The sequence below is a fragment of the Equus caballus genome, chromosome 19 (assembly GCF_041296265.1).
Source record: "Equus caballus isolate H_3958 breed thoroughbred chromosome 19, TB-T2T, whole genome shotgun sequence".
Taxonomy (NCBI): domain Eukaryota; kingdom Metazoa; phylum Chordata; class Mammalia; order Perissodactyla; family Equidae; genus Equus; species Equus caballus.
This window is the reverse complement of record NC_091702.1, coordinates 34,475,561-34,500,530: the sequence shown is the minus strand read 5'-3', so window position 1 is coordinate 34,500,530 and position 24,970 is coordinate 34,475,561. Positions and strand designations below refer to the sequence as shown.

The window sequence follows — 24,970 nt, the reverse complement described above, 5'->3', positions numbered from 1 at the left end:
CCCCACACTATACTGGTTTTCTCTTTCTTTTTATTAACGATTTGTTTTTCTTCTGGTCTCTTCTTTTGTACTAGGCATTTTTCTTTTCAAAAGTTGCTTGTCTTTCCTCTCTTCTCACAGGACAGGCAAGGTGGGAAGTCTGATGGCAGTGTGTCAGCCAAGGGTGAACTTGTGATGCAGGTACCTCAGCAAGTCCCGAGTCTGATGGCTCATTCTAAGTTGGCCCAAGGCTGTGGAGGGGAGGACAGGGTTGGGGTTCTAGAAAGATATATCACAACATTTGCCTTCTCTTCTGATCGATTATATCACACAGGAGGATAATTTATTTCCAGCCCCTGGAATTACCTTTGACCACCACACTAGGCAAGTGGAGAGAAGGGAAGTTGGTTGATCCCATTGCTGGCCAAATTGGCTTTATCACCTTTTTGGGGAAAAGTTACATAAAACTTCAATATGCACAATAATAGCTAGAGTGTAGCCTAAAAATAGACAATGGGTTTTCCGAGACTGCCAAGCTGTCTCCAGAATGTGATTTGCCAACACAAAGCTAGCCAGATCCAAAGGTTCTTCTTCATCCATAAATGCATATTTAAGAACTCCTTTTTTACTTGGGTTCACCAATGAACATCTCTTTGTGCATTCCACAAGGTTCCAGGGAATGCAGGAAAGGCAGCCTGCTGAAGTACCAAGAGAACTAGAAAAGGAAATAGAAACTAGCGCCTCCTCCTCTGCCCCTGAGCCTGGAGCTTCCTTGTTTGAAAAGGGGCAGAGCCACCTGCACTGCCCACCTCCCAGAGATGCTCTAAGATTAAATGAGAACGTGCAGGATAGCGTGTTTTGAAAATTAAGACATAAGTAATAATGATGGGGGAACCTTAATATGTGGGAAGGCTCCAGACACCTAGAAAGGCAGCAAGCCAGGTGGAGCAGACACACACATATTCACACACACAATGCAGGCATACCAGCTGTTTACAGCTGGCATCCATCTGGTTATCCTGCATTTGTTCTGTTTGGCAGTGCCCGTGCTGTACGAGTTGTTAAATGTTTTTAATGTCACGCCCAGAGGTAAAGAATTACTCCTCAGGCTCCAAGATGTGTCTGGGTATCACACAAATAGTCACCTGGGTAGATGAGAAAATTCTTAAAAATCATAAAGAATGCTGCTGTCCGGGGGCTGGCCCCGTGGCCGAGCGGTTAAGTTCGCACGCTCCGCTGCAGGCTGCCCAGTGTTTCGTTGGTTCGAATCCTGGGCGCGGACATGGCACTGCTCATCAGACCACGCTGAGGCAGCGTCCCACATGCCACAACTAGAAGAACCCACAACGAAGAATACACAACTATGTACCGGGGGACTTTGGGGAGAAAAAGGAAAAAATAAAATCTTTAAAAAAAAAAAAGAATCATTGGAAAAAAAAAAAAAAAAGAATGCTGCTGTCCGTTTCAAACAGCATGGCACTGTGTTGGCTGAATTTTTAGCTTGAGATCTAGAAAAGCAGGATGAGATACTGAACGCAGAGCAGAGTCCTGTCTCCCCATCAGTCTGTCCTTCAGCTGAATAAGTATTTACTGAGTACCCACTCCTGTATCTGGTGGTGTGGGGTCCTTGGTAGGATGTTATATGCATACCCACCCTGCTCCTGAGACATTTAAAATCCAGTTGATATTTTGAGACATTTACCTAAGAAAATAAAATATATATATACACACAAATAAAGAACAACAAAAGAAATCCAGAAGATATGACATGGTTCAGGGGCAATAGTTTTAGTTGCAATAGTCTAGAAAAACTTCCTAGAGGAAGCAGCCCTTGAACTAGGCCCCGAGGGTGAGAAGTTTTTTGAAGAGGTTGCAGAGCAGGAAGTGGGCGTTTCAGGCATGGAGGAGGAGAAGAAACCAGTGTGAGCAGACCCCCCAGGGTGGGAATGCAGGAGACACACTCAGTGCAGAGTGAGAGCCAGGCTTGGCTGGAACTGCAGGGAGGGTGAGAGTACTTCAGAGGGAGCAGTAGAATGGGGCTATGCTGCAATGCCGTGGGTGCCAGCTGAGGAGATCTGGACTTTATCCTCTGGGCAGCAAGGCGTGGTTAAAGGTTTTCGAGCAGCAGTGGCCTGACTCATGTGCTATCCTGGGAAGGAACTCCGTGGGGGCAGCGATTGGGCTTACCTGAGGTTGGAGAGGCCCGAGCAGTATGGGTACTGCTGCCGGAGATAAAGGAATGTTCCAAGGAAAGAATTGGCAGGACAGGGTCTTCCCTGGATGACTGGATGAACACAAATAGGACCTTTAATAGAAAAAGGGATCACGAGGGAAGACCAGTTTTATGGGAAAAGCTAGGTCAGGTTTGGGGTGTGTTGAGTTTGCACTGATGGTGAGACATCTGGGCAGAGGTACTCACTGGACAATGACAAATGTGGAACCAGAGCTCAGGGGAAAAATTAGGGCTGGAAATGTGGATTTGGAAGATGCCAGGTAGAAGTGATAGTTAAATCCATGAGTGTTATTTTATTTACGTGTATGACCAGATGGCTGTACCTTCTAAGATTATATTCAGTTGTATCCCTCACAAAATATAGTCCTGTGCTGTGGTCACAATGCCACACTAATGTTGAATGATTTGAAGCTATGGTGCCATTGCCCCATCTCTGACCCCAACCTCAAACTCTTGTTGCCATTAAGCGACTTAAAGGCCACTCAAGCTGAAGATACCCAGTTGCTAAACCCCTCAGAAAACTCAGCCAGTGGACAAAGACCTACCACCCAACCACCTCTCCTCCATACCTAGAACTTCTTCCCGTCCACCTCTCCCAGAAGCTGTCATAGCATCAACTCTCATCTCGTTCCCCCTATTGACTGAAATGGAGCTAATTTCTTTTTCTTTTACCTTTTAAGTATAAGATCATCCCCACCCCGGGTACCCACCCCCTGCTGGTCTTGGTGAACCCCAAGAGTGGAGGGAGACAAGGAGAAAGGTATGTTCTCTTGTTTTTCAAAGTAAAGAAGCTGGGACAGCCTCACTTGGGTCCTTTCTTCCCCTCAACCATAACAGAGCGGACTGTGGAGACAGGCAGACCTAGGTTCAAATCCTAGCCCTATCACTTACCACTTGATGACCTGGTTCAAGTGCCTTAACATCCCTATACTGTGGTTTTGTCCTCTATAAAGTGGAGATAATAATAATTTCTCATCTCATAGGGTTGTTGTGAGGATTAAAATAGACAGAATGCTTAGCATAGGGCCTATCACATGAGCCATTATTATGCCTCTCAGAGTCAAACCAAGTTCCGAGATGCCTGTTTCCTTCTTAGCCTCCCAAGTCTTTTCTTGATTTGAGAGACATGGCAGGACTCACCTGATTGGGACCTCCTGGCCTATCCAGCCTCTGAGAAAGCAGGACACCCACCTCATCAGTCAAGGAAATGCCCAGTTTGCAGGAAGCACTAAGAGACTAGGCGGAGAGAGGGAGAATGGGCAGAGCAGCCTTGCCTTCCAGTCCCGTGCAGCTCTGGGGGAATAAAGAGATGGCATGGTGATCTAGAATCCAGGTTAAAAAAATGATACGTAGGGTTTAAGCAAGAACTATGAGAACCTCCTCCCAATCCAAGGGGCAGAGCACCCATCCTGAAGTGACCTGATTAGTCTCAAGCTGAGCCTGGAAACCAAGCCTAGATGTGGCCACTGCCCCAGGCCTCCCCTGCCGCAACCCTACCTCCCAGATTTCCTTCCTATCCCAGGACTTGAGGGGCCTTTCCATAGAGGACCCCTTGATGCCTTTGTATAGTCCACAAAGAGCAGAATTGCTCTACCTAGGACATACAGAACATTTGGAGGCAGGTCTCCATGAAGGAAAAGGAGAATGGAAGCTCTGTTCTCTGGGTTTCTCTACCCTGTCCTGTCTGCAAGGGGGGTTACTCCTGAGGTTGGGGGCTAGAGTCTTGGATGGTGGGAAGGCCTTGAACCAGGGGGGAGGGCATGGGTGATGCCAGCCGGACCTGGGACTTCAAGGTCTGTAGGGCCTGCGTTCAGTCTTCTCCCCTCTCGTGTTTGAATGGACCCACATTCCCACCATCAATGGGCTCCAGAGGTGTTTGCCCTACTGTGACTTCTCACAATGACATTCTCCTTCTCTGCCTCTCTCTCTCTCCTTCTTTTTTTTCCGTAGAATTCTTCGGAAATTCCACTATCTGCTCAACCCCAAACAAGTTTTCAACCTGGACAATGGGGGGCCTACTCCAGGGTATGGAGATTCAATCTTTACTTCTTATTTCTCCCCTCCCCCTTTAAGCTCTGAAAAAGATACCTTTTTTGTCACCTTTTTTTATCCCTTTCATCTATGGACTTGTCTTTCCTGCCATTTTACTCTTTTTGTCTCCTTGTCCTCACATCTACTCTTCCTTCCTCCTGCAGATACTCAGGAAGACACATATGGCTAACTCTGAGAAGTAGCCTCCCATACTTTATCCCAGAAAAAGCTGTTGATTTTGTAAAAGGGGGAAAAACCACATGTGCCATTCATTTGATTGACAGGAAGGGCGGGCGGGTAAATTATTTTAACTTATTTGCAAGGCTGTGTTAGCTGGTATCTTCATACTGAATCATCAGGGAGGAGCAAAGAGTTTTCTTATCACTGTCAGTCGGTAGTTCTGCGGCATGTTCTGTTTTGGGGGCATTTTAGGATCAAGACAATTGGTTATTCAATGAAATCACTTTTTTGGGGGGATTAGCCAATTTAGGGGTTGTTAAGCTCCCCCTGGCTCTTTTCCCCCTGTCATTGGCCTATTGGCTATTTCACCACTCATTAGCAAAGAGTTGAAGAGAGGGAGAGAAATGAGAGGAGACAAGGCAGCCCCTCTGCAGCTGCACTGAGGTCTGCTAGGAGGAGCTGATCCTCGTATTAGTGGCTAACATGATGAGCTGCAGGTCCCTTAATCAGAGGCCCCTCTAGCATCGGTGCTGGAAGGCACCCAAAGACTGGGCTTCTTACCAGATAGAGCTGGTGTACTAGAGACATCTGCTGGCCAGCCCTGAGGCTGTCTTGGTGCCAAGTCCTCAGATCAGTACATGCTAGGCTGGGCTTTCCAGCACACAGCCGCTTTGCCCAATATCCTGACCCACACTTCTACTCTGTGTTCAGCAAGACCCTCAGAGGGGCTGGAGTAAGGACACTAAAAGGGAATCTGTCTCTATTCTTGGCTGTTTGACACGAAGCCATTATTTATGGTAGTGGTAGTGCAAGACCCAGTTCAAAGGAGAAAGAAACATGGGTGCTGATTCAGCCTGTCCGTCATGATTTACCTGAAAACTAATTTCAAAACAGAGCCCACCTATACTGCTGCAGTGCCATCACGGTCACTATGATCCCCGATTACTGCTTGATTATGACTGGAGATGGAGCAGCAGCCCTCAAACACCTTTTCCAGCCCACTCTTTTCTAGGGCATCTTGATACTTGAATGCAGTACTCTAGCTTAATCTCATCTATCCTAAATTTTTTTTTGCCCTGGATGACAAGCCTAGTGGCTACTTCTAGGGCTGCTGTGCCCTGAGTATCTCTGATCTAAGTGTCAGTCTGTAATCAACTGACTGTCTGGCTGAATGGAGCCTCCATTTGGAATTCATCTCCTCTAGGAGAACAGAGTTCTGCAAGAGGAGAGAATAGAGGGAATGTCAACTTGCCCTCACATGCATCAGGGACTCGGAAAACACCGGGGTCTTCTCAGACCCCAGGCTGGGCAAGAGGACATACTGAGCTTCAGCTTTCCAAGTCCCACCCAAAGGTGACCTCAGGTCACGTTTGTTCTAAGGCAGAGGTTTTTAACCTTTGTGTGACAGGAACCCATTTGGCAGTCTGATGAAGCCTGTGGATCCCTTCTCAGAATAATATTTCTTAATGCATAAAATGAAATATATAGGGTTACCGGGGAAACCAATTGTATTGAAAAAACGTTAAAAAACAAATCTGTGATATGGGAATATATGTGATTTACTCACACATTATATAGTAAGATTCATAGGCAGGTCTAATAACTGTTGTAAACTAAAAGCAGTGATGAGCATAAATGATAACATGAGGTATCTGCCACAACTGTAAGAAAACACTAAAATACCTGTGATTTCAACTGCTGACAAAGTCACTGGTATTGTTAATTCCTCTGTGATTTGTTGACCACATTCATGATTGAAGGAAATACTTAGGGAAGATAATGTAACATTTTTCTCCTCCAAGTTCATAGCCCTCTGGATGCCATCCACAGAACCCTTGGAGGTTCATGGACCCCAGGTTAAGAGCCTTGCTCTAAAGGATGAAGGCCCCCAAGGGGAGATGGTGCTCACTCCACTTAGGTCTGGAGCCACAGGAGAGTGGGATGAAGATCCAGTTAGTTCAGTGCATGTGACTTAACAGGGGTGTTCTAAGGACAGAGCAGGCAGGAGAGCCGGAGAGGAGTCAAAATGTTAGGCCTTCCTTGTATTGGTACCAAAATAAGCAAACGATGGATTCCTCTGCACAAATAATAGAGAGAATTTCTAGAAAACCATTTTCTGTGTTGAATGTTGAGTTAGATTCTCCTTATGCTAGGATGGCTCTCTGGGGTTCATCCTCAAGGTCATGGCTTTGTAAGTTCTGATTTTAGAACATTGTGACCCATTCAACCCCAAAAGGAATCAGAGTCAAAAAATACTCCTAGGGAAGGGGCAAGGCAGTGGGGGATGGACTCAAGGAGTATCAAAGGTCAGCCACAACCTAGTAAACAGGACCATTTTGGCCTCTCTTCTACTTCCCAGACTGAACTTTTTCCGTGATACTCCAGACTTCCGTGTTTTGGCCTGTGGAGGCGATGGGACAGTTGGCTGGATTTTGGATTGCATTGGTAAGAATGGGCTGGGAGGGCCTATCCAGTTCATTTATAGTGAGGATATTTAAAGTCAGAGGAAGGCGATAAAAAAGAAAGAGAAATGGAGCCACGTCTTGTTCTTCCGTGTTTCCACTCCCAGATAAATGCTTGACTAAATGCCTACTTTGGGTGGAAAAAAACAAAGAAAGAAGACAATGGAAGGATTCCCACAGGTACAGATGTAACAGGTTAGTTTTAGGCCTTGCCCCAAAGACATCTGTCATGGCCAGAGTTTGCGCAGTGTCAAGAAGGCCAGAGTGGGGGGTTACGGTGGATGAAGAGCAGGACTGGGACTCCAGGCAGATCCTGGGTGGTAGATAAAGGCCAGAGAAATAAGCACAGATGCATAGCCCAGGGCAAATCACCTTGAGATGAACACTTGGAGCCTGAGCCCAGAAAGCACATCTAGAAAGTGCAGATCAGTACTAAGCAAAGAAAGGCCATATTGGCTGTGTCCAGGATGCCTAGATCAAAAAGACAGTGGGGAGGGCCCAGTTGGAACTTGGTTCCAGTCCAGCTCTACCTATATCTGTGGGTTCTTGGACACATCATCCCCAGTAAATGATGGAGGCTGACTCTGAAATTCTGGATGGGGGGTATATTCAAGATCTAACTCTGGAGAATCAAGACAAACACAAGGATGGGGAACATAAGGACAGGAAAGGGGAGAGCTGTCATCAAAATTGGGGACTGGGCCTAGACAAGCCCTGGGCTGCTTTGGTCTTTCCATCACTCATTCCACAAATACTCCGTGTGCCAAGCTCTCCTTGAGGCACCAGCATTGCAGCAGTGAACAAATGGACAAAAATCCCACCCTCATGGAGCTTCCGTCCAGAAGGAGGAGACAGGAAATAAACAAAGAAATAAGCGAAACATACAGTATGTCAGAAGGTGATAAAAATTTAGCAGGGAATGGGCAGAGGGAGCTCAGCATGGGAGCGGGGATTGCAATCTAAACTGTGGTCAGGGAAGACCTCACAGAGCAGATGACATTTGGATGGCACCCTGGAGGAGGGGTGAGCCTGTGGATTCCTGAAGGAAGAGCACTTCAGGCAGAAAAAACAGCAAATACAAAGACCCTTCGGGGGAGGAGACCGGTCTGCTGAAGACACCGGGAAGGCTGCAGAGCATGCTGGAAAGTGAATGAGGCAGGGGACGGAGCAGAGATAATGCAGGGCCAGGTCACTAGGGCTGTATAGTGACTTGTAGGGCTTGTTGGGCTTTATATGGAATGTGGCTTTCATCCTCGAAACGTCCCAAGATGCTGGATGGTTTTGAGCAATGAAGAGACACAACAGATTACGAAAAAAGGGCAGAAACAGGGAGACCAGTAAGGAGGCTTCTGCAGTAATCCAAGTGAGAGGTGACTGTGGCTTGGACCACAGGAGAAACAGAGGAGGTGGTGAGAAGTAGGCAGATTCTGGATAGCTTTTGAAGGCGGAGCCAAATCCTGCCAGGATTTGCTGACAGACTGGAAGTGGGAGATGAGGGGAAGAAAGGAGTCCAGGATGGGCCAGGATAGACCCTGAACAGGGAAGGGAAGGCTGGGCCTCCAGGGTCATAGGCAGACGACCTGGAGGGGTGGGACCAGCAACCTGGCACACCTGCCATCTTCTGCTCCCCCACAGGCACTCTGGTTTCCATGGACACAGCCCTGCCAAGCAGCCACCCCCGCTCTCCTGTCACCTTGGGCTGTGGAGTTGTTTGTGGGAGGAGGGTGGCATCCTCTGGGAGCCGAGGAAGGAAAAGCTGATCAGCAGAGGGTGGATGGCTGCAGGCTTGGGAGCTGCTGTCTTGGTTCCCTCTCCATCATGAAGAAGAAAGTAGGCTTTGGTGAGAAGTTTGATAAAATTTATCTACAGAGGACACAGGTGATAGGAGCTGCTCAAAACAGAAAGAAAGAAGAAGGTCATGTGTGATATCTGCTATTCCAGGTTAGTGACCCAAAGAGAAAAGGCAGTGGTAAGAGGAATAATTGCATAATGTCCATTCATTCATTCAAGAAATAGTGAAGCACTTGTCCAGTGCTCTCTGCCACCCCATTTTCGTCCCCTTTCTGATCTGTTCCCCACTGCAGCCAGAGTGGTCTTTCCTGAATGTGAATGGGTTCATGATATGCATAAAGCACATCAGTGGCTTCACATTAAGATAAAGACAAAAATCCTTCAAATAATCTACAGGGCTCTGGGTGGACTAGCAGCTGCCCACCCTTCTGGACTTATTTCGTACCTCCATCCCTCTCTCTCTGGACTCTGGCCACCCAGTCCTCTCTCAGACCCTTGAATGTACCAGTCTCCCTTCGACCAGAGGGCTCTTGCATGAGTTGTTCTGTCTGGTATGTGCCCCCGGCCTTTGTGTGGTCAGCTTCTACTTCAGATCTCAGCCAAAGTGTGCCTTCCTCAGGGGAGCCTTCCCTGACACACCCCCAGACTCAGTCACCTCATTATAGGACCACACTCCTTTCCTTTCCAGTAGGAATTTGAAATTATGCATCATTTATGTGACAATCTCATTAATATTTGTCTCTCCCTCTTGCCTGGAGGAACCATGAGAGCCTGAGCCATGGCTTTTTTGCCTGTTATTGAAGCCAGAGCAGCTAACACAGCATCTGGCACATAGTAGGCCTTCAGTAAATATGTGTGGAGATACTGGGGTGGATAAGATATAGTTCCCCAGGGAATTTACAGCACATTCATGGAACAAATGAGTAGTCAGTTACAAGAGAGTGTGATGAGCTCATTCCTGGTGCTAAAGAAACACTCTGGAGAGGCCCCTGGTCTACACTAAGGCAACCAGGGAAGGCTTCCCAGGGGCGGCATCTGAGCTGAGCAACAGAGACCTTGTGATTTAAGCACTGAAAACACTTCAGTGTGATTGCCATGTTAAGTGGGAGGTGGGACATGAGAAGGATGAGGCTAGAAAGAAAGGCAGAGCCTGCACCCTGAAGGGCCTAGTGGGCCATGCTAAGGGGTGATGGGAGCTACAACAGAAGGAAAAGCAGTGGACTAATGTGATGGCACTTGTGGTTCAAGGATTGCCCTAGGTGAACACACTAGGGGGTGGAACTGGAGGCTGAGAGGGCAGAGGAGGCTGTTGCAGCAATAACAGCGGGAAGCAATCATACCCTACCTGAACTCAGGCATCACCATGGGGATGGAGAGAAGAGACTGCTTGGAGATCTAGTAAGGAGACAGCACGTGGAAATTAATGGGTGAATGGATGCAAGGGAGGGAGAGGGGAAAACCTAGGATGACATCCAGGTTTCTAGCCTCAGCACCATGAGGATGGCTACCCTGCTGACATGGGCACCACGGAAGAAGGAACAGACTGAAGTAAACAAGGGCTTTCTAGGCAAAGGGAACAGAATGTGCAAAAGCAGGGGGGCATAAATACAGACTCCATGTTCTGGGAACAATGAGAGAGTCCGTTGCTTTGCTCTGCCCTCCATCTCAACCCTCCTGGTGCTAATCTCAGCCCTGGGTCTTGCCTGAGCTCAGCCATTTCTGGCACGAATCAGACAACCTGAGGGACCTATGAACTCCCATTTTGTTGCTGCAGCCCTAGCATGAGCCTGAGGCAGGATGCTGATTCCTGCATTGCCCGCCCGCCTGCACTCCCCACTTACATTGCTCACATCGCCCGGCACCAAGTGCGCTGAGGTTTATGTACATGGCGCCCCCTGGAGTGCGTTGGTTGTCTCTGCCTCCCTCAACTTCCCCGTTCAGCCAAGATGCTGCAGCCAGATTAAAACCTACATGTTCTGCTGTGCTTTCTCTGATGGTTCAATCTGATGCTCCTTCACCACCAGCATGGCAGATAAGATTAGGAATTTGCAAGTCTGGGGGGTGTTGGAAGTGGCAAACTGGCACCTGGGTGCCAAAGAACACCTGGCAGTTTTGTTTGTTAGACACAATGTTGTTTGGGGGCTGGCCCTGTGGCTGAGTGGGTGAGTTCGCACGCTCTGCTGCGGCAGCCCAGGGATCCTGGGTGCAGATATGGCACCGCTCATCAGGCAATGCTGAGGTGGCGTCCCACATAGCACAACTAGAAGAACCTACAACTAGAATATACAACTATGTACTGGGGAGGCTTTGGGGAAAAGAAAAAAAAAAAAGAAGACACAATGTTGTTCTGAACCTGAATGACCTTAGGTGAGGTATGTTCAGGTTTCCAAATGCCCCACCATCCCCACTATCTCGGACCCACCTGTTTGACTCTCTGTGCCCCTGCCTAGCCCCTAAAGAAGGGAGGAGCATGGACTTGGAGCTGTAGAGATCTGGATTTGGATCCTGGCTCTGGAATTACTCTCCCTCTCTGAACCTCAGATTCTTCATCGATAAGGAGAATGATAATACCCTGCAGGGTTGGTCTGAGGGATAAATGTAGTAAGTGCCGATTATTAAGAATCAGAACTGTGCAAACTAATGTTTTGAGGTGTATGCTGTCACCCCAACGGAAAGAATTAGGGTGAAATGAGGATAAAGAGGTGCAAGTTACAGGGAGACAGATTTTGCTCAATAGGAAAGAATCCTTTGTAGTGGTTAACATGCTACAGATGGAAAAGATGGTTTTAGGAAGTAGTGTGTTCCCCATCATGGGAGGTATTCAAACAAAGAATGCTTTGGAGTGGTTCAAGCATCAGACTGAGGATAACTAGATAACTCGAACATTCTGTAATCCCATGGCATATGGTTCTCTCTTTCGCATGGGTTGTAGATAAGGCCAACTGTGCAAAGCATCCACCAGTGGCTGTCCTGCCTCTTGGAACAGGAAATGACCTGGCCCGCTGTCTCCGCTGGGGAGGAGGTGAGTGTGAATGGCACAACCCTGGGGACAAGCACTCCAATCTATAGGGATGCTCTGCAGAGCTAGGCTGACCTTCCCTTTTAGGAATCACATTCCACAGAGTCAATATCTACTCCATGACCATTTCCCAGCCCCCCATTGCCTGCTAAGGCCTGTGCTTACCCCTCACCATGTTTACTATCATCTAAAAACTATCAGCTTAGAGCCTGCCTCCCTCAGTAGAACATAGTCGACTTTAGGGTAAAGTCTCATTTGTCTCCTTGCCACTGCTCACCCCAGGAGGGACCCACTAGGTGACTTCTGCATGAAATTCCCCTTTTCCACATCACTGGTCTTCTTCCGAATGAGGACTCAGAATGCAGACCAAAAAGCCACATCAGCAGCTGCAGGGGCATCCAGATCATCCTAGGCCCCCATGGCCATGGGCCCTCATTTTGAAAGTCCCCTAAGGAAGAACAGAGAGTGGTAATCAGCTTACAGGGCCATGGGCAGGAGCTAAGGGGAACTTTGCAAACTGCATCAGCACGCTCTAGAGAGTAGAGAAGTTCAGGTCAGCATGCGGAATGGACGGATCGGTCTGGCAGTAGAACTGGGGTGGGACTCCAGATGGCTGCTCAACTCAGAGAGTGATTCAAGACTAGGACAGGCAACGGTCAGCGTTCAGAGGTCGATGCATGTTTGGTGGCAGGGGCAGAACAAGCGGGAGCCAGCCCTAGAAGAAAGTTGATAGGCATGGGAGAAGCTGCCAGGGTCCTCAGCCACACACTGAGGCTAGGGAAGAGCCGATCAAGAGGGACAGGCAGAGTGTGGCCCCACGCTCTGGGCATCTAGGCAGCCAAGCTAGGCACAAATTTCATGCAGGAACCCCAGGCCTGTGTTCCCACATAGCCTCAAGACCCTCAGCTACATAGTTGCTACCCTTGCTATCTTGAGAGGCATCCCCTAAGGAGCTGACCACAGCCTGGCAACATGAAAATACTCTCCAAGGTTGTCCCAAAGGTAAGCAAGAACATGGACGTGTTATTTGAAAGAAAGGACTGTCTCCGTCATTAACCTCTCATCACTTAAAGATTCACTTTCTATTTTAGTTTCCTATTGCTGCATAACAACTTATCATAAATGTAGAGGCTTAAAACATCCACTTATTAGCTCCCAGACCCGTAGGTCAGAAGCCCTGGAATGGCGTGACTGGGTTTTCTGCTCAGGGCCTCACACGCTGGAATCAGGGTGCTGGACAGGCTGTGCTCCCCTCTGAGGGCTCTGGGAGACGAATATGCTTCTACGCTCCTTCAAGTTTTTGGCTGAATTCAATTCTTTGTGATGGTAGGACTGAGGTCCCTGTTTCCTTGATGGTTGTCCGCTGGGACCACTCTCAGATCCTGGAGGTCTCCCACATTCCTTGCCAGATGGATCCCTCCATCTTCAAAGCCTGCAACAGAGAATCTCCCTCACATCGAATCCCTCCCAAGTTTCTACTCTATTTCTTAAGGAAAAGTTCAGTCCTTTCTAAGGACTCACCTGATTCGGTTAGACCCACCCAGAATAATCTCCCTTTCTTAAAGTCAATTGTGCCATATAATATTCCTAATCATGACAGTGACCATCCCATCTTATTCACAGATCCTGGAGGTTTTGCAGGATGTAGACACTGGGGGTCAGGAATTGTGGGGACCATCTTAAAATTCTGCCTAGCACACTATCCAACTCCAGCACGGCATGACACGGTCCTGCAACAGATCCTTTGTTCTCCCACGTGCAGCTTCCCAACCACCCAGGCCACCAGTTCTCTAGGGCTTGCTTCAGCTGCACAGGCCTGCCCATCTGTGGCCAGCACTCACTCCTACCCCTGCTGCTCTGGCTTCCGAATCTCTCCAACTTCTTTCTAATTACTTCGTATTGTCTTCTTCTTCTCCATGGCTCAGGGGACCTAAGTGTCTCTGGCCCACAGACACACTGGGGAGTCTCCTGGTTACAGATGCCCATGGAGTTCCCTGCCCTGACAGCTACCTATGCATCAGCAACCACTTAGCCTTTCTCCTCTGGGGGCAAATGCAATGCCGTGCTCCACAGGTTATGAAGGGGGCAGCCTGACGAAAATCCTGAAGGAAATCGAGCAGAGCCCCTTGGTGATGCTGGACCGCTGGCACCTGGAAGTCATCCCTAGAGAGGAGGTGGAGAACGGGGACCAGGTCCCATACAACATCATGAACAACTATTTCTCCATTGGCGTGGTGAGTTGGCTAGGGATCGCCTTTTTGCATAGAAGAGAAATGCCCAGGTGTGCAGGAGGGATTCTAGTCTTCCATTGTCCCCTCTGGGTCCCTACTCTTTACCCATCCTGGCTGCCCCTAGCCTTGACTTGGGTCCAAGCATCCTTGCGTCTGGCCTGGGCGTGGACACCATGATTGCACCAAGCCCCTTTCCTGGATTATGGAGGAAATTCTTTCCCGTATAATTTTAACTAACTCAGTAAAAGACAGAACATTTTTCCAAAGACATGTTTACCCTTGGGACAATTTGAAGCAGTCAAAGAAAAGCAGCACCAATAACCAAGAGGCAAGGTCGGGAGGAGAATCTCATGTGAGCTTCCAGAGTTGGGAATTCTGATCCTCCAGGGAGGACTGTGTGGTCCCCAGCTGGCTCAGCTGGCTTAGCTCTCAGAATTTCTTCTTTCCTGTTGTCTCCATTCATCTCAACCCCATTCCCCACACTCTAAGTGCTCGTAAACCTGTGGAAGATGCTGACCCCTTGGGCTGAGCTCTGTCTCCTCCCTGATGCTCCCACAGCCCTCTGTGCTCGCCCCGTCAGTGCACTCTCTGCATTAGATTGAAGGGATTGGTTTAATGCACCTGTCTCACTCCCCCAAAACACACACACATACACACACACGCACACAAAGTGCAAGGACCATGCAAGCTCCTCTTTCTTCCTGCAGCCCCCAGCACATCTAGTGCAGCTCAGTTTGTTTGACTGAACTTAGCTTCTGTCCAAAGAGGATGGGGTAGACCCTGCTTCCCAAACTGTTGGGGACAAGATGGGGGAGAAAAGGGATTGATCATTTCCATAAGTAGAGCTAGGCTTTGGGAGGGAGGTGCAACAAAGACACTAGCATTTATTGAGCATCTACTGTGTGCTTTCCACTGTGCCAGACTTTATATATTCCTGTCCTCACAGCAATCCTGCAGGTATCATTGTCCCCACCATCCCCATTTTACAGATGAGACTTCAGGATACTTGATTCATCAGGGGGAAAACTAGCACATGCATGCTGTGCCTTACTCTGAAGCCAGGTTCTTTCCTCTGTTTCGCCGTCTGGGGAATTATGCTGCTCAGTTTCATGTGCATATGAGTCCTTCCAGACCAAGACTGTGTGAACCCTGCACTCCTCAGCCATCTTCACCTGTGCTTCTTTTGAAAATTTTGGTGGTTTAAAAAAAAAAAACGAGGGGCTGGCCCCATGGCATAGTGGTTAAAGTTCCGTGCTCCACTTGGGCAACCCAGGTTTGCGGCTTCAGATCCCAGGCATGGACCTACACCACTCGTCAGCCATGCTGTGGTGGCGACCCACATATAAAGTGGAAGAAGATTGGCACAGATGTTAGCTCAGGGCCAATCTTCCTCAGAACAAAAAAAACGAACCAGAAGGAGAAATGATAGGTAGCTTGAGGGAAGAACAGGTTTAAGGAAAGGGTTTTTTTAATAAGAAGACTAAAAGGAGAACCATGGAAGAGGAAAGGATTAATAATAATAATACCATATATTTACAAGATTTAAAATTTACCATATTTACAGATATTTTCTTGAGTCTTACAGCTGCACTGAAGGGCAGTATTATCTCCATTTTATAGGTGAGGAAACAGTCAGATGAAGGGATTTGCCTTCATTTTCCGACTCCTAATCCATCGCTCTTTTTCTACTACTAAAACAGAAGAGAGAGGCCTTGCTGGCCCATGATCAGGTTCTGAGAGGATGCAGGCAGAGGGGAGCAAATTCAGGGATCTCTGTGCTCAGATCTGGTCTATCTCCTGAGCTCCCCTGGCCTCAGTTGGAGGAGCCTGGTTCCCTAGGCCCCTTCTAGCTTCTCCACCCCCAGTGACCTAGGCAGACCCCTCCCTCCTCTTCTTGGCTCAGAGGCCCCTCTCCTTTTTGGACCACCTGCTCAAGGTCCACATCCCCCAATGGGAACATGCAGTCTTCAGCTCCTGCAAATCAGATATGATCAATAGGACTGGTGTTCAGGGAGCTTCTGGAGCATGGGCTTCCCGTTATCATAGTTGTACAAAAACTCATGTCTTTTGCCCACAGTAACTAGAGTGTAACTTGCTAACATTTATTGAGTCCCTCTTGCACATCAGGCACAGTTTCCCTATTGGGAGGTACAGGCATTATCCTTTTGCATTTTGTAAGACGGAACTTTAGAGAGATACAGAGACAAGTCCAAGCTGGTGAGCGGGAGAGCCAGGAGCCACTAAAGTCGAGCTCCAGAGCCCACTGAGCTGTGGACCATAAGCCATGCAGTTTCTGCATAGCACCCTCCATCTTCATGCTGCCAAATGCAGCAGGATTTGGAGGGGAGGAGCCTCAAAATTTAGTGTGTGATAGCTCACCAATGCCCCTTGTCAGAAACGCAAATTCCAGCCCCATGACAGATCCTGATTTGTATTCTGATTCAGTTGGTCTGGGCAAAGTGTGGGAATTTGCCTTTGTAACAAGCCCCTGAGATAATTCTGATGCCCATGGGCCCATCCAAGTCTTCAGTGAGTGAAGATAATCCATTAGAGCAGACAATGGTCAAAGGAAGTGGTTTTTCACAGGAGCAGAAACTAGAACTGAAATACATGAGGGGAAAGATAGAGAGGAGGGAAGAATACCCAGAAATGAAAGCTGAGCAGCAGGTCTGGAAGATCTGCCTGGAACTTCTAGATAGCAGGTTACAGCCACAGCTGCCTTCTGAGTCTTCAGCCCCAAATCTCTTTCTTGACACACCCAGCTCTGGCTGCCAAAAACAACATGATTCCTGACACCTCTCTCCAGTGCCAGATGCAAAAAAAAAAAAGGTACTCGCTTAGTATTAGCTGACCAAATGGATGAACACACTAAAAAGGAATAGACAATGTCCCCTCAACTAGATAACCAAGCCTAATCCCACAAGCCAAGATTGATCGTAGTTTTAATTCATTCTTGCAAAAAAGTGGGAAAGAAGAGAAGGAAGGAGGGAGGAAGGAAGGAAGGAAGACCAGCTAATTGTCCCCCAAGGAAATGCAAACAAACAGATTCTTCACCACACTCCGTGGTCAAGCTATTTCTTTGCCCTGGGCTGACTTAGAATAATCCAGTCTGTTCACCTTTGAAATTATAAAGAACTTCACAGTATCTTCCTCATGATTTTTTTTATACACCTTTAGCTTGTGCATGTTTAATGTTTCATTGCGAGGCAGTAAGGAACCAGGACTGTGTTTTATCTCCTTGGTGTACCCATAGCCTGCTCTCAATAAAATGTTTGCAGGGTTTGTGTGCTCGCTCTTTAAAAGTTGGAAAGAGAAATTCTTGAGAAAACAAGTTGCCAACACGCAACCCTAGCAGAATCTGGGGCTGACATTTGCAGAAGCTCTTGCTCCCTATTTGACTTCCCAAACTTTGTAAGAGGAGAAGTAGGTATGTAAACCAACCCACAGTTTTACTTCCTTAAGATGATTAGAGTTGACTCCTTTGGCAAAGAGAGCTTTGCAAGTCTTTGCCTCTTTTGAAGGACCTGGAATATCTTATTGATATCAAATGTCTCCTGCCTTGCATTTACAAAGGTGATGACAATGACTGCTGCTGTGGTGCCCCTAGATGGTAAAGAATTTACCCGGACGAGTTTGTCCCCTTGGTGCCAGGAGAACCTATTCAAGAGATGGAGGGATAAACAGGGCAGACTCTCCTGGCCTATCCAGGGAGTGACTATGGCATCATTGTCACCACATTCTCATCACCACATACATGCCAGCTCCCCACCAGTGAAGAGTTGAGATAGTTGGCCTTCTCATTCCCCTGAACTGATAACATCCATTGGCAGGAGATTTTAAACCTAGTCATTCAGGACGCTACTTCCTCTGACTTCTCTGGCCTCCTCGTCCTTGCTTTTTATTTTTGGATTTGCAGAAATGTCAGGATGGCCAGGTATCAGTGACAGGAAGTTTGGAACTGCAAAATAATTCCTGGGGTATGTGTAACTCTGAACGCCTCAAAGGCTCTGCTTTCACTGAGCCTTAACAGGATGAGTGAACAGCTAATCCCTTGATTCAATGAAATCTATTTCTGATGCTAGGAGAACCCAGGGGCCAAGGAGAAGCCACAGTCATCACGCTAATCCACGTACCATTTTCCACCTTACAGAGTGTACTTATCAGACTTCACCAGCCAAGTTTCCACAATGATAAGCCTCCTACCCATTAAGAAATTTATCAACAAGTCATCATTTTCCCTGCAAACTTTTTTGGATTCCCTCAGCCTCAGGTTCTTGTCTGTCACCTGTGAGAGCCATGGAGGTACTAAGACAACGGGAGTCACTGAGATGTGTTTTGGACAAGGGGTCTACATCTTTTTAATTCCCCAATCTACTATAATTTTTCAGAACAATCCAAATTTCAAATAATCTGTCTTACTGTCTCTTCTCTGTCTTTTTATCTCCATAAGTTGCCAAAGTGACTTAGACCTGCATTGTCCAATATGGTAGCCATTAGCCACATGTGGCTACTGTGCACTTGATATGGGGCTAGTCTACACTGAGAGATGCTATCAGCATAAAACACACACCAAATTTCAAAAATGTGGTATGAAAGAATTTAAAATATCTGAATAGGTTTTCTATTAACTGCATGTTGTAGTGATAATATTTGTTAATTAAAATAGATTACTAAAATTAATTTCATATCTTTCTTTTCACTTTTTTAATGTAGGCCCTAGAAAATTTCAGTCGACTCCTATTGGATAGCACTGGCCTAGACATCCACTTATCTCAAAGTCCAAATGACTGCTGCTTATATTTGGAAGAGGCACAAAAATCTTTTCTCCAACTATGTGCTTGGAGTTCTAGTTCAGGAAGGAGTAGCCATGTGTCTATACTGTTATCATCTCCTCTTCTCCTACACCTCATGCAAAGGACTCCGGAGAGTGAGGCTGTCAGAAATGCCATCATCACTCCCAGGGGTTTGCCATTCCCATCTCCACCCTCACCCCCCCTTCAGATCAGAAGTCTCATTTTGCCTTAATTATTACCAAGGAAGGGTTTGAACCATTGTAGTACTGGTTTCCAAAATTTAAATGAAATCACCACTGAATTTAAGTACACTCAGCTCAGTGCCTGAGAAAGAGAAGCTCAACAGTGAGTCAAGGTGAATCTTGACTCTCTTTTTAATCCACAGGTAGAGACACATGGTCAGAGTCTCTACCAGCATTGCCTTTTCAAGACTGAACAGCAAAGGAACTGCTCCACTCTCCCTTGCTCCTTTGTGTATTTACCAAGGGATTACACTGTCAAATTAGGAACCACATGCTTAACTAGTAATATTGTAAAAGCTGGTCTTTATGAAAAGAAGCTTTGCAAAACCTAGTTCTGAAAAAGCCAGGGATAATCAGAACTACACAGAAGGAGGAGGCCTGTGCACATATCCCAGAGAATAAAAACCTAGGAGCCAGTCACAGCAGCACTGGGGGCGGGCGATAGTGAAGCACAAATTGTGCCAAGCAACATGTGATTGCTTTTTTTTCTTTCCTTTTTTTTTCCCCCTGACAGAAGAAAATTAGTGCTTCAAAGGAACACAAGTAGATGGAATGTTTTCTTCAATTCTAGAGAAGCATTTGACAGATGTCGCATGACTCTTATTCAGAGGATTCTCTGAAACCTGCTCAGGGAGAGGGAGATGCGCACAGTCTGGGAGCAGGAAGCACTTCTGCCTGGAGAAGCTCGGCAGGCTGTGTAGGCCTGGGGGACAGAGGCCTCTGAGGTTTTGCACGTCTCCCACTGTGTGTCCACAGGCATGCCTAACCAAGACCTTCAACCCTTAATGGGTCTTAAACTAAAAACTGAAAGCTAAATCCATAAGTAGAGTCTAAATTTTAAATTCCCAAGACATGACTTCAGCAAGGAATGTTTGACAACCATAGAATAAGCTTCTATCCTTCACTTGCCCTCTATTTTTCAGTAGTGGGCTACTGGCTGGATTTGCTCCTCCGCCAAGTGCAAATATTACGAAAGCTCTTCTTTGCCCCCTAACTTGCTTCTGGACTTTCTGTCTCCATCATTAGCCTATATTTTACTTACCACACACAGCACATGCTGAAAAAAAAGCTTCTTCTCTGAACTCTACCTCCTGATGTTGAGAAAAAATTCAGAAATTTTCTTTTGTAGGGTTTCCATATCAGGAAAAGGAATTAATATGCACTAGCTGAAAAGTCACTGGTATGAAATTTCAGTTCTCTTTTAGCCGCATATTCCAGTAAATGAGTTTCTGTATTTTTTTTTTCCCTGCACAAATCTGAATCAGCTCCCTTGTTTCTGTCAATCCCCTGACCCCGGCCCAATTAGCCTGGTTATTTCTAACGTCCACCACCTGCACCTAAAGTGCTGGCATGGGGCCTGAGCGGGGAAGAGGCGTTCCACTCTCTTCTGCTGGGAAATGAGACCATTAACAAGGGCAGAAGACCAAGTCTGAGGAGGAAAGATGAGTCCAGTTTTAGGTCTAAAATTCAGGGTTGGTTCTAAAGATATACACTGTGGAGACATGCGTCTAGATGCTAATAACAACTATGAGAACTTATGACATGGAGTGTAGGCTACAGACTGGACTCAGGGCTAAGTTCTCACAGGGGATGGAGAGCCCAGAAGCACAGTGTCAGGGGAGCCATTCTGACTGTGAGTTATGAGGGGCAGGTGGCCAATAGTGCAGCAAAGGCATGTGCTAATAGGAGGACAGCAAGGTGTCCACAGAATGTGGTCATGAGACTCTTATTGACCTTGGGGAGAGTCGTATCCAGTGGAATGATCAGGAACCAGAAGCGCGAAGTTTAAATATATTTTTTATTATCTACTAAGCATGGTATCCAATGCTACCAATGATTTCTACTGAACACAGATGTTTAAGAGTTAATATATAACAGCATCCACCAACGTCAATTTTCTGGTTTTGACAATGTACTATAGTTACGTAAGATGTTATCACAAGGAGAAGCTGGCTGAAAGGGACACAGGAACTCTCTGTACTATTTTTGCAACTTCTTGTAAGTCTTAAAATATTCCAAAATAAAAAGTATTTGTTCAAAAAGAGTGAATATGGCGAGGCATTTCCAAAGACTCACGTTCAGCTGCACACACAGGCTTCTGCACTGTCGCTGCTCAGACCCAGACACCCTCTCTCCTCAAAGGGCAGTGGCTGTCCCCTTCACTCACCCTGAGCTATGGCCCTGGAGAGAGTGAGTTTTGCAAGGAGTCAAGAGGCATAGGCTCTACAAGCACTAGTGGCACTAGCCCCTAACTTTGGACCTGGCGTCCAGGCTCCGTGGGAGCCTCCATGTTCTCCCCTGTGAGGTGGACGCTCAGGGTCTGGGGGATGTCAGTGAGAGAGTGTGCTTCCCTTCCTTCCACGTCGCACGGTTATGACCACTCACCAGGGATCTACTTTCTGTCTCTTCCTCTTTCAGGATGCTTCCATTGCACACAGATTCCACATGATGAGAGAGAAACACCCAGAAAAATTCAACAGCAGGTAAGAGGGCGATGCGGCTGCAGCCGCCGCTGCCCTGCCCATCCGCCCCGCCCCGCGCGGCCGGCCAGTCCGAGGCCGCCACCTGCTCTCACCCAAGTGTTCTTGGCCCGGCCGCCCGGGGACTTCGCCTTCCTGCCACGTTGCCGGAAGGAGGGCTTCCATTTCCAAAAAGAACACAATGTCAGAAACCTGCCGCCGCCCGGCCTCCTGACCCCTCCCAGAGGAGGATGTGCGGAGGGAGGGCGTGGTGCACCCCCCGCCTTGGGGCAGTTGGGGGGACGGTCAGTTCTTGGCTAACTGGAACCCCCTCCTAGGGCTCGGCCGCTTTCTCAACACGTACACCACCCCGACTCCCAGCCCCGAGATTTCTCTGGGGAGGGGCAGGCAGGGTGGCAGCAGCCTCAGTTTCTCACCATCTCAAAGGGGAGGGGACGGCAGCTCCAGGGCCAGGGCGTCGCCTCTGCCTCCCCCGACAGCAGAGGGCAGCAGAGGGAGGCCTCTGCAGAGGCGGCGAGATCCGGAGCCCACCAGATCCCAGCCTCAGCCTGCCCACTGGGTGAAGTCTGGATGTTAGGTCCAAAAGTGAAAGGAGTGAGAAAACTAGATCATTTGCAAACAAAACCAATCCTTGCTGGCGGGAGGAAATTTGTGAGACGTGAGTTCTGACTGGCTTATAGCGAACCCTGGGACTATTCAATTACCTTTCTCCCTTCTTCTTTGTTTCTTCTCCTTGGTTGATTTCCATCCTTTTTCTTCTTTGTGTACCACTTCAAGATGATCACTGGACCGCACCCCACCCTCAGGCAGGTGGGGAGGAGAGTGGATATTAATTAGGAACCTGAAGGACTTGACTTTATTTAGCCCATACGATTGTCTTCAAAGCACAGGTCTCTGTTATCTGCAGGCTTTCGTTTAAAGCACCTCCGAAGAGCTCCATCTTTTCATTCCTACTCCTTGCCCCTGACCCCCCAGCCTGGGGGTTAACTGAGAACTAGAAAGTCTTTTTAGGCATCAGAAACTGAACATAATGAAGCTACTTTGGCTTCAGAAAGAATGGTGTGTGGGATCTAATAGTAGCTGAACTAACCTTAAGACGTGCATTCTGTCAGAGGCATATTCCGTCTTTCTCTCACACACAGACGGTGCACACTCACAAAACACTATTAACCCGTGTACTTTCAGCCCCTACTCCTACTGTAGTCACAAACTTACAAATCAATTGATGATCTTCTCACGATCTCACAATTTCACTCTCATCTGTACACAAAATCACTTTTTAAAAAATCCTGCTCTTGCATCCGTTCCAGACTTTTCACACAGGTACCCTTATGCATACTCATGCACACATGCTTGTCAAGATGCCATATGCTTGTGAAATCCATGGGGGTTCCATTCATTCATTCATTCAGTGAATGTATCTTTTGAAAACATACTACATCCCAGGCGCTGTTGTGTAGGTGTTTTGGGTAGATATATGTTGGGGGCTCACAGTCCAATGGTGGAGACAGGCTGGAAGGCAGATTTGCATAGTGATTTGCGTGAAGTGATGTCTCAAGGTGATCTGTGGAACACAAAGCAAGGGCTTGAACTTAGTGTAGAGGATCTTCAACTACAGAGATGCCGGAACCAAGACACAGAAAACCAGTATTTTCCAGGTCGACAAAAAAAGAAGGGCAACCTACTGAGAAGGAACCAAATGTACAAAAAGACCCAAAGGAGTGAGAGGAAGCAGCATACTCACGGAAGGGCAAGATGCTCAGTGAGGTCCGTCGTGGGGTCTCTAGGCGCAGAAAGAAGCAAAACCTCTGTCGTTTGTAGAGAGCAAGGAAGCAGAGGGAGGGAGAAATGTCTCCATGTTCCAAAGATCAATAGACAGGATATGACATAAATAGAGCACCCATCAGTCATCCACATGATTGAGTACAACCAGAAAGATACCTCTGTCAGAAAAAGTTGTAACTGTGCATTTCAATGTAAAGGATGAACAAATACACTGAGATCTGAATGACCGTTTTTCCTTGCCACTTCCAGTTCCCATTAACTAGACTACTCTTGGCCATTACGTGTGCACCTCAGCCTTCACCTGGCTGAGATCAAGGTAGTGTGGTCGCCTGGATGACAGGCACGGGGATTTGCATGTAAATCCGTGTGCCTGCTGCTAAGTGAAGACAGAGTGGCGCAGAGGTACTCCCCGTTTCATCAGGTCCCAGAACACTTCCTGTTAAGAACTTTGAATCCATGCTGCTTCTGCACTTCCTGCTTGCTCATGTTGAAAATACCCGAGTGCCCAGTTTGTCCACTGAGAGGCAGGCGAGCAGCCATTTTCTCCAGGCTTCCTTATTTAGCTTTGGAGATGGTCTTAAATAGGCAGGTGGTTGTTGCCATGGTTACCCCATTACACCAGCAGCTAAACTTAGGAAGGGCCACAAGGGATAGGAAGAAAGCTTGATACCCGGGATTTGGAAATGTAAACGATATTATCAAACAAGGCCTCGGTTTACTCGGCTGAACTTATGTTTTCCAAAGAGCCTGCTTGGCTGGACGCCCTTACTGTTAGCGGCTGGGACTAGGCCCTGAGGGATGACCCTGAGGTTCAATCTAGAGAGTTGTAACTGTTTTGTTTTGTTTTGTTCTGAACAAGGGAGCGTGACTAGACTGGGCTAGAATTTATCAGGAAACTTGATGCTTTCGCATTGCTCATTCAGTTTTCTGGGCTGTTCCAACAGGAGTTCTTAACCTGAGGTATAAGGGCTGCATGAGCTCTGAGACCATCTTGAAATTGAGTGTAAGATATTGAGTATATTTTTCTAGGGAGAATGTCTGTAACTGTCAGGTTTTTGAAGGGACCCATAATCCTCAAGTGGTTAAAAGTCACAGTTCTGAGGCCTCTTTGAATCCTAAGAGGCATCAAATTATGACTCAACTACTGGGGTTTCAGGAAATTCTTCCCCAGTGGCCTCTCTACACAGGTGGTTGCCAGGGAAGGTTGCACAAAACTAAGTTATGTTCCCTGGCAGAATGGCTTTGTTAGTGGAGCAGGAACCAGACCCAGGGAGGCAGGAAGATGAGCAAAGTGTAATGGGCAAGGGAACAAAGGCCTTTGACAGCAGAGGTGGGGCAACTTTTGGTACATTCTACTTCCTAATCATTGATAGGCTAATTATTAATTGCTAATTTAGGAATGTTATGAAAATTATCTTCTCGTTGTTGGCATAAACAACAGAAGAGAGATTTAGTTCAACTGAAATTCTAACATGTTGGTGTTCTAGGAATCAAGGGTAAATAATACGTGGCCCCTGCCTTCAAGGAATTCATAGTTTAGCAAAGAAGGAAAAATAATCCTCAAATATTTTTTACAAAATCATTTCGCATACAAAGAGGTTGGATTTTGTAGGTCATATAGTGTACAGAAAGTTGTATAGTATAAGACACTTATTAATGGTTGTATCCCAATGTTACTTGTAAATGAATTGTTAAGAGTGTAGAAATAGTGTTATAAGGAAACCAAACTAAGAACTGTTATTTT

At 47.2% G+C, this 24,970-nt stretch overlaps 1 protein-coding gene across 7 annotated transcripts in view; it reads left to right on the top strand.

Moving 5' to 3' along the window:
* The window catches only part of DGKG (diacylglycerol kinase gamma), a 236,116-nt gene that overhangs the window by 120,429 nt on the left and 90,717 nt on the right, over positions 1–24,970 (top strand). For 5 of the 7 annotated variants that reach the window (XM_070242677.1, XM_070242678.1, XM_023623474.2 and 2 more), the window contains 7 exons: positions 121–180; positions 2,893–2,972; positions 4,163–4,237; positions 6,783–6,868; positions 11,609–11,698; positions 13,769–13,929; positions 21,380–21,444. In XM_070242677.1, the coding sequence (XP_070098778.1) occupies positions 121–180; positions 2,893–2,972; positions 4,163–4,237; positions 6,783–6,868; positions 11,609–11,698; positions 13,769–13,929; positions 21,380–21,444 (617 nt within the window). The remainder of the gene's footprint in view (positions 1–120; positions 181–2,892; positions 2,973–4,162; positions 4,238–6,782; positions 6,869–11,608; positions 11,699–13,768; positions 13,930–21,379; positions 21,445–24,970) is intronic. The other 2 variants (XM_070242679.1, XM_023623477.2) reach the window with 1 other exon arrangement.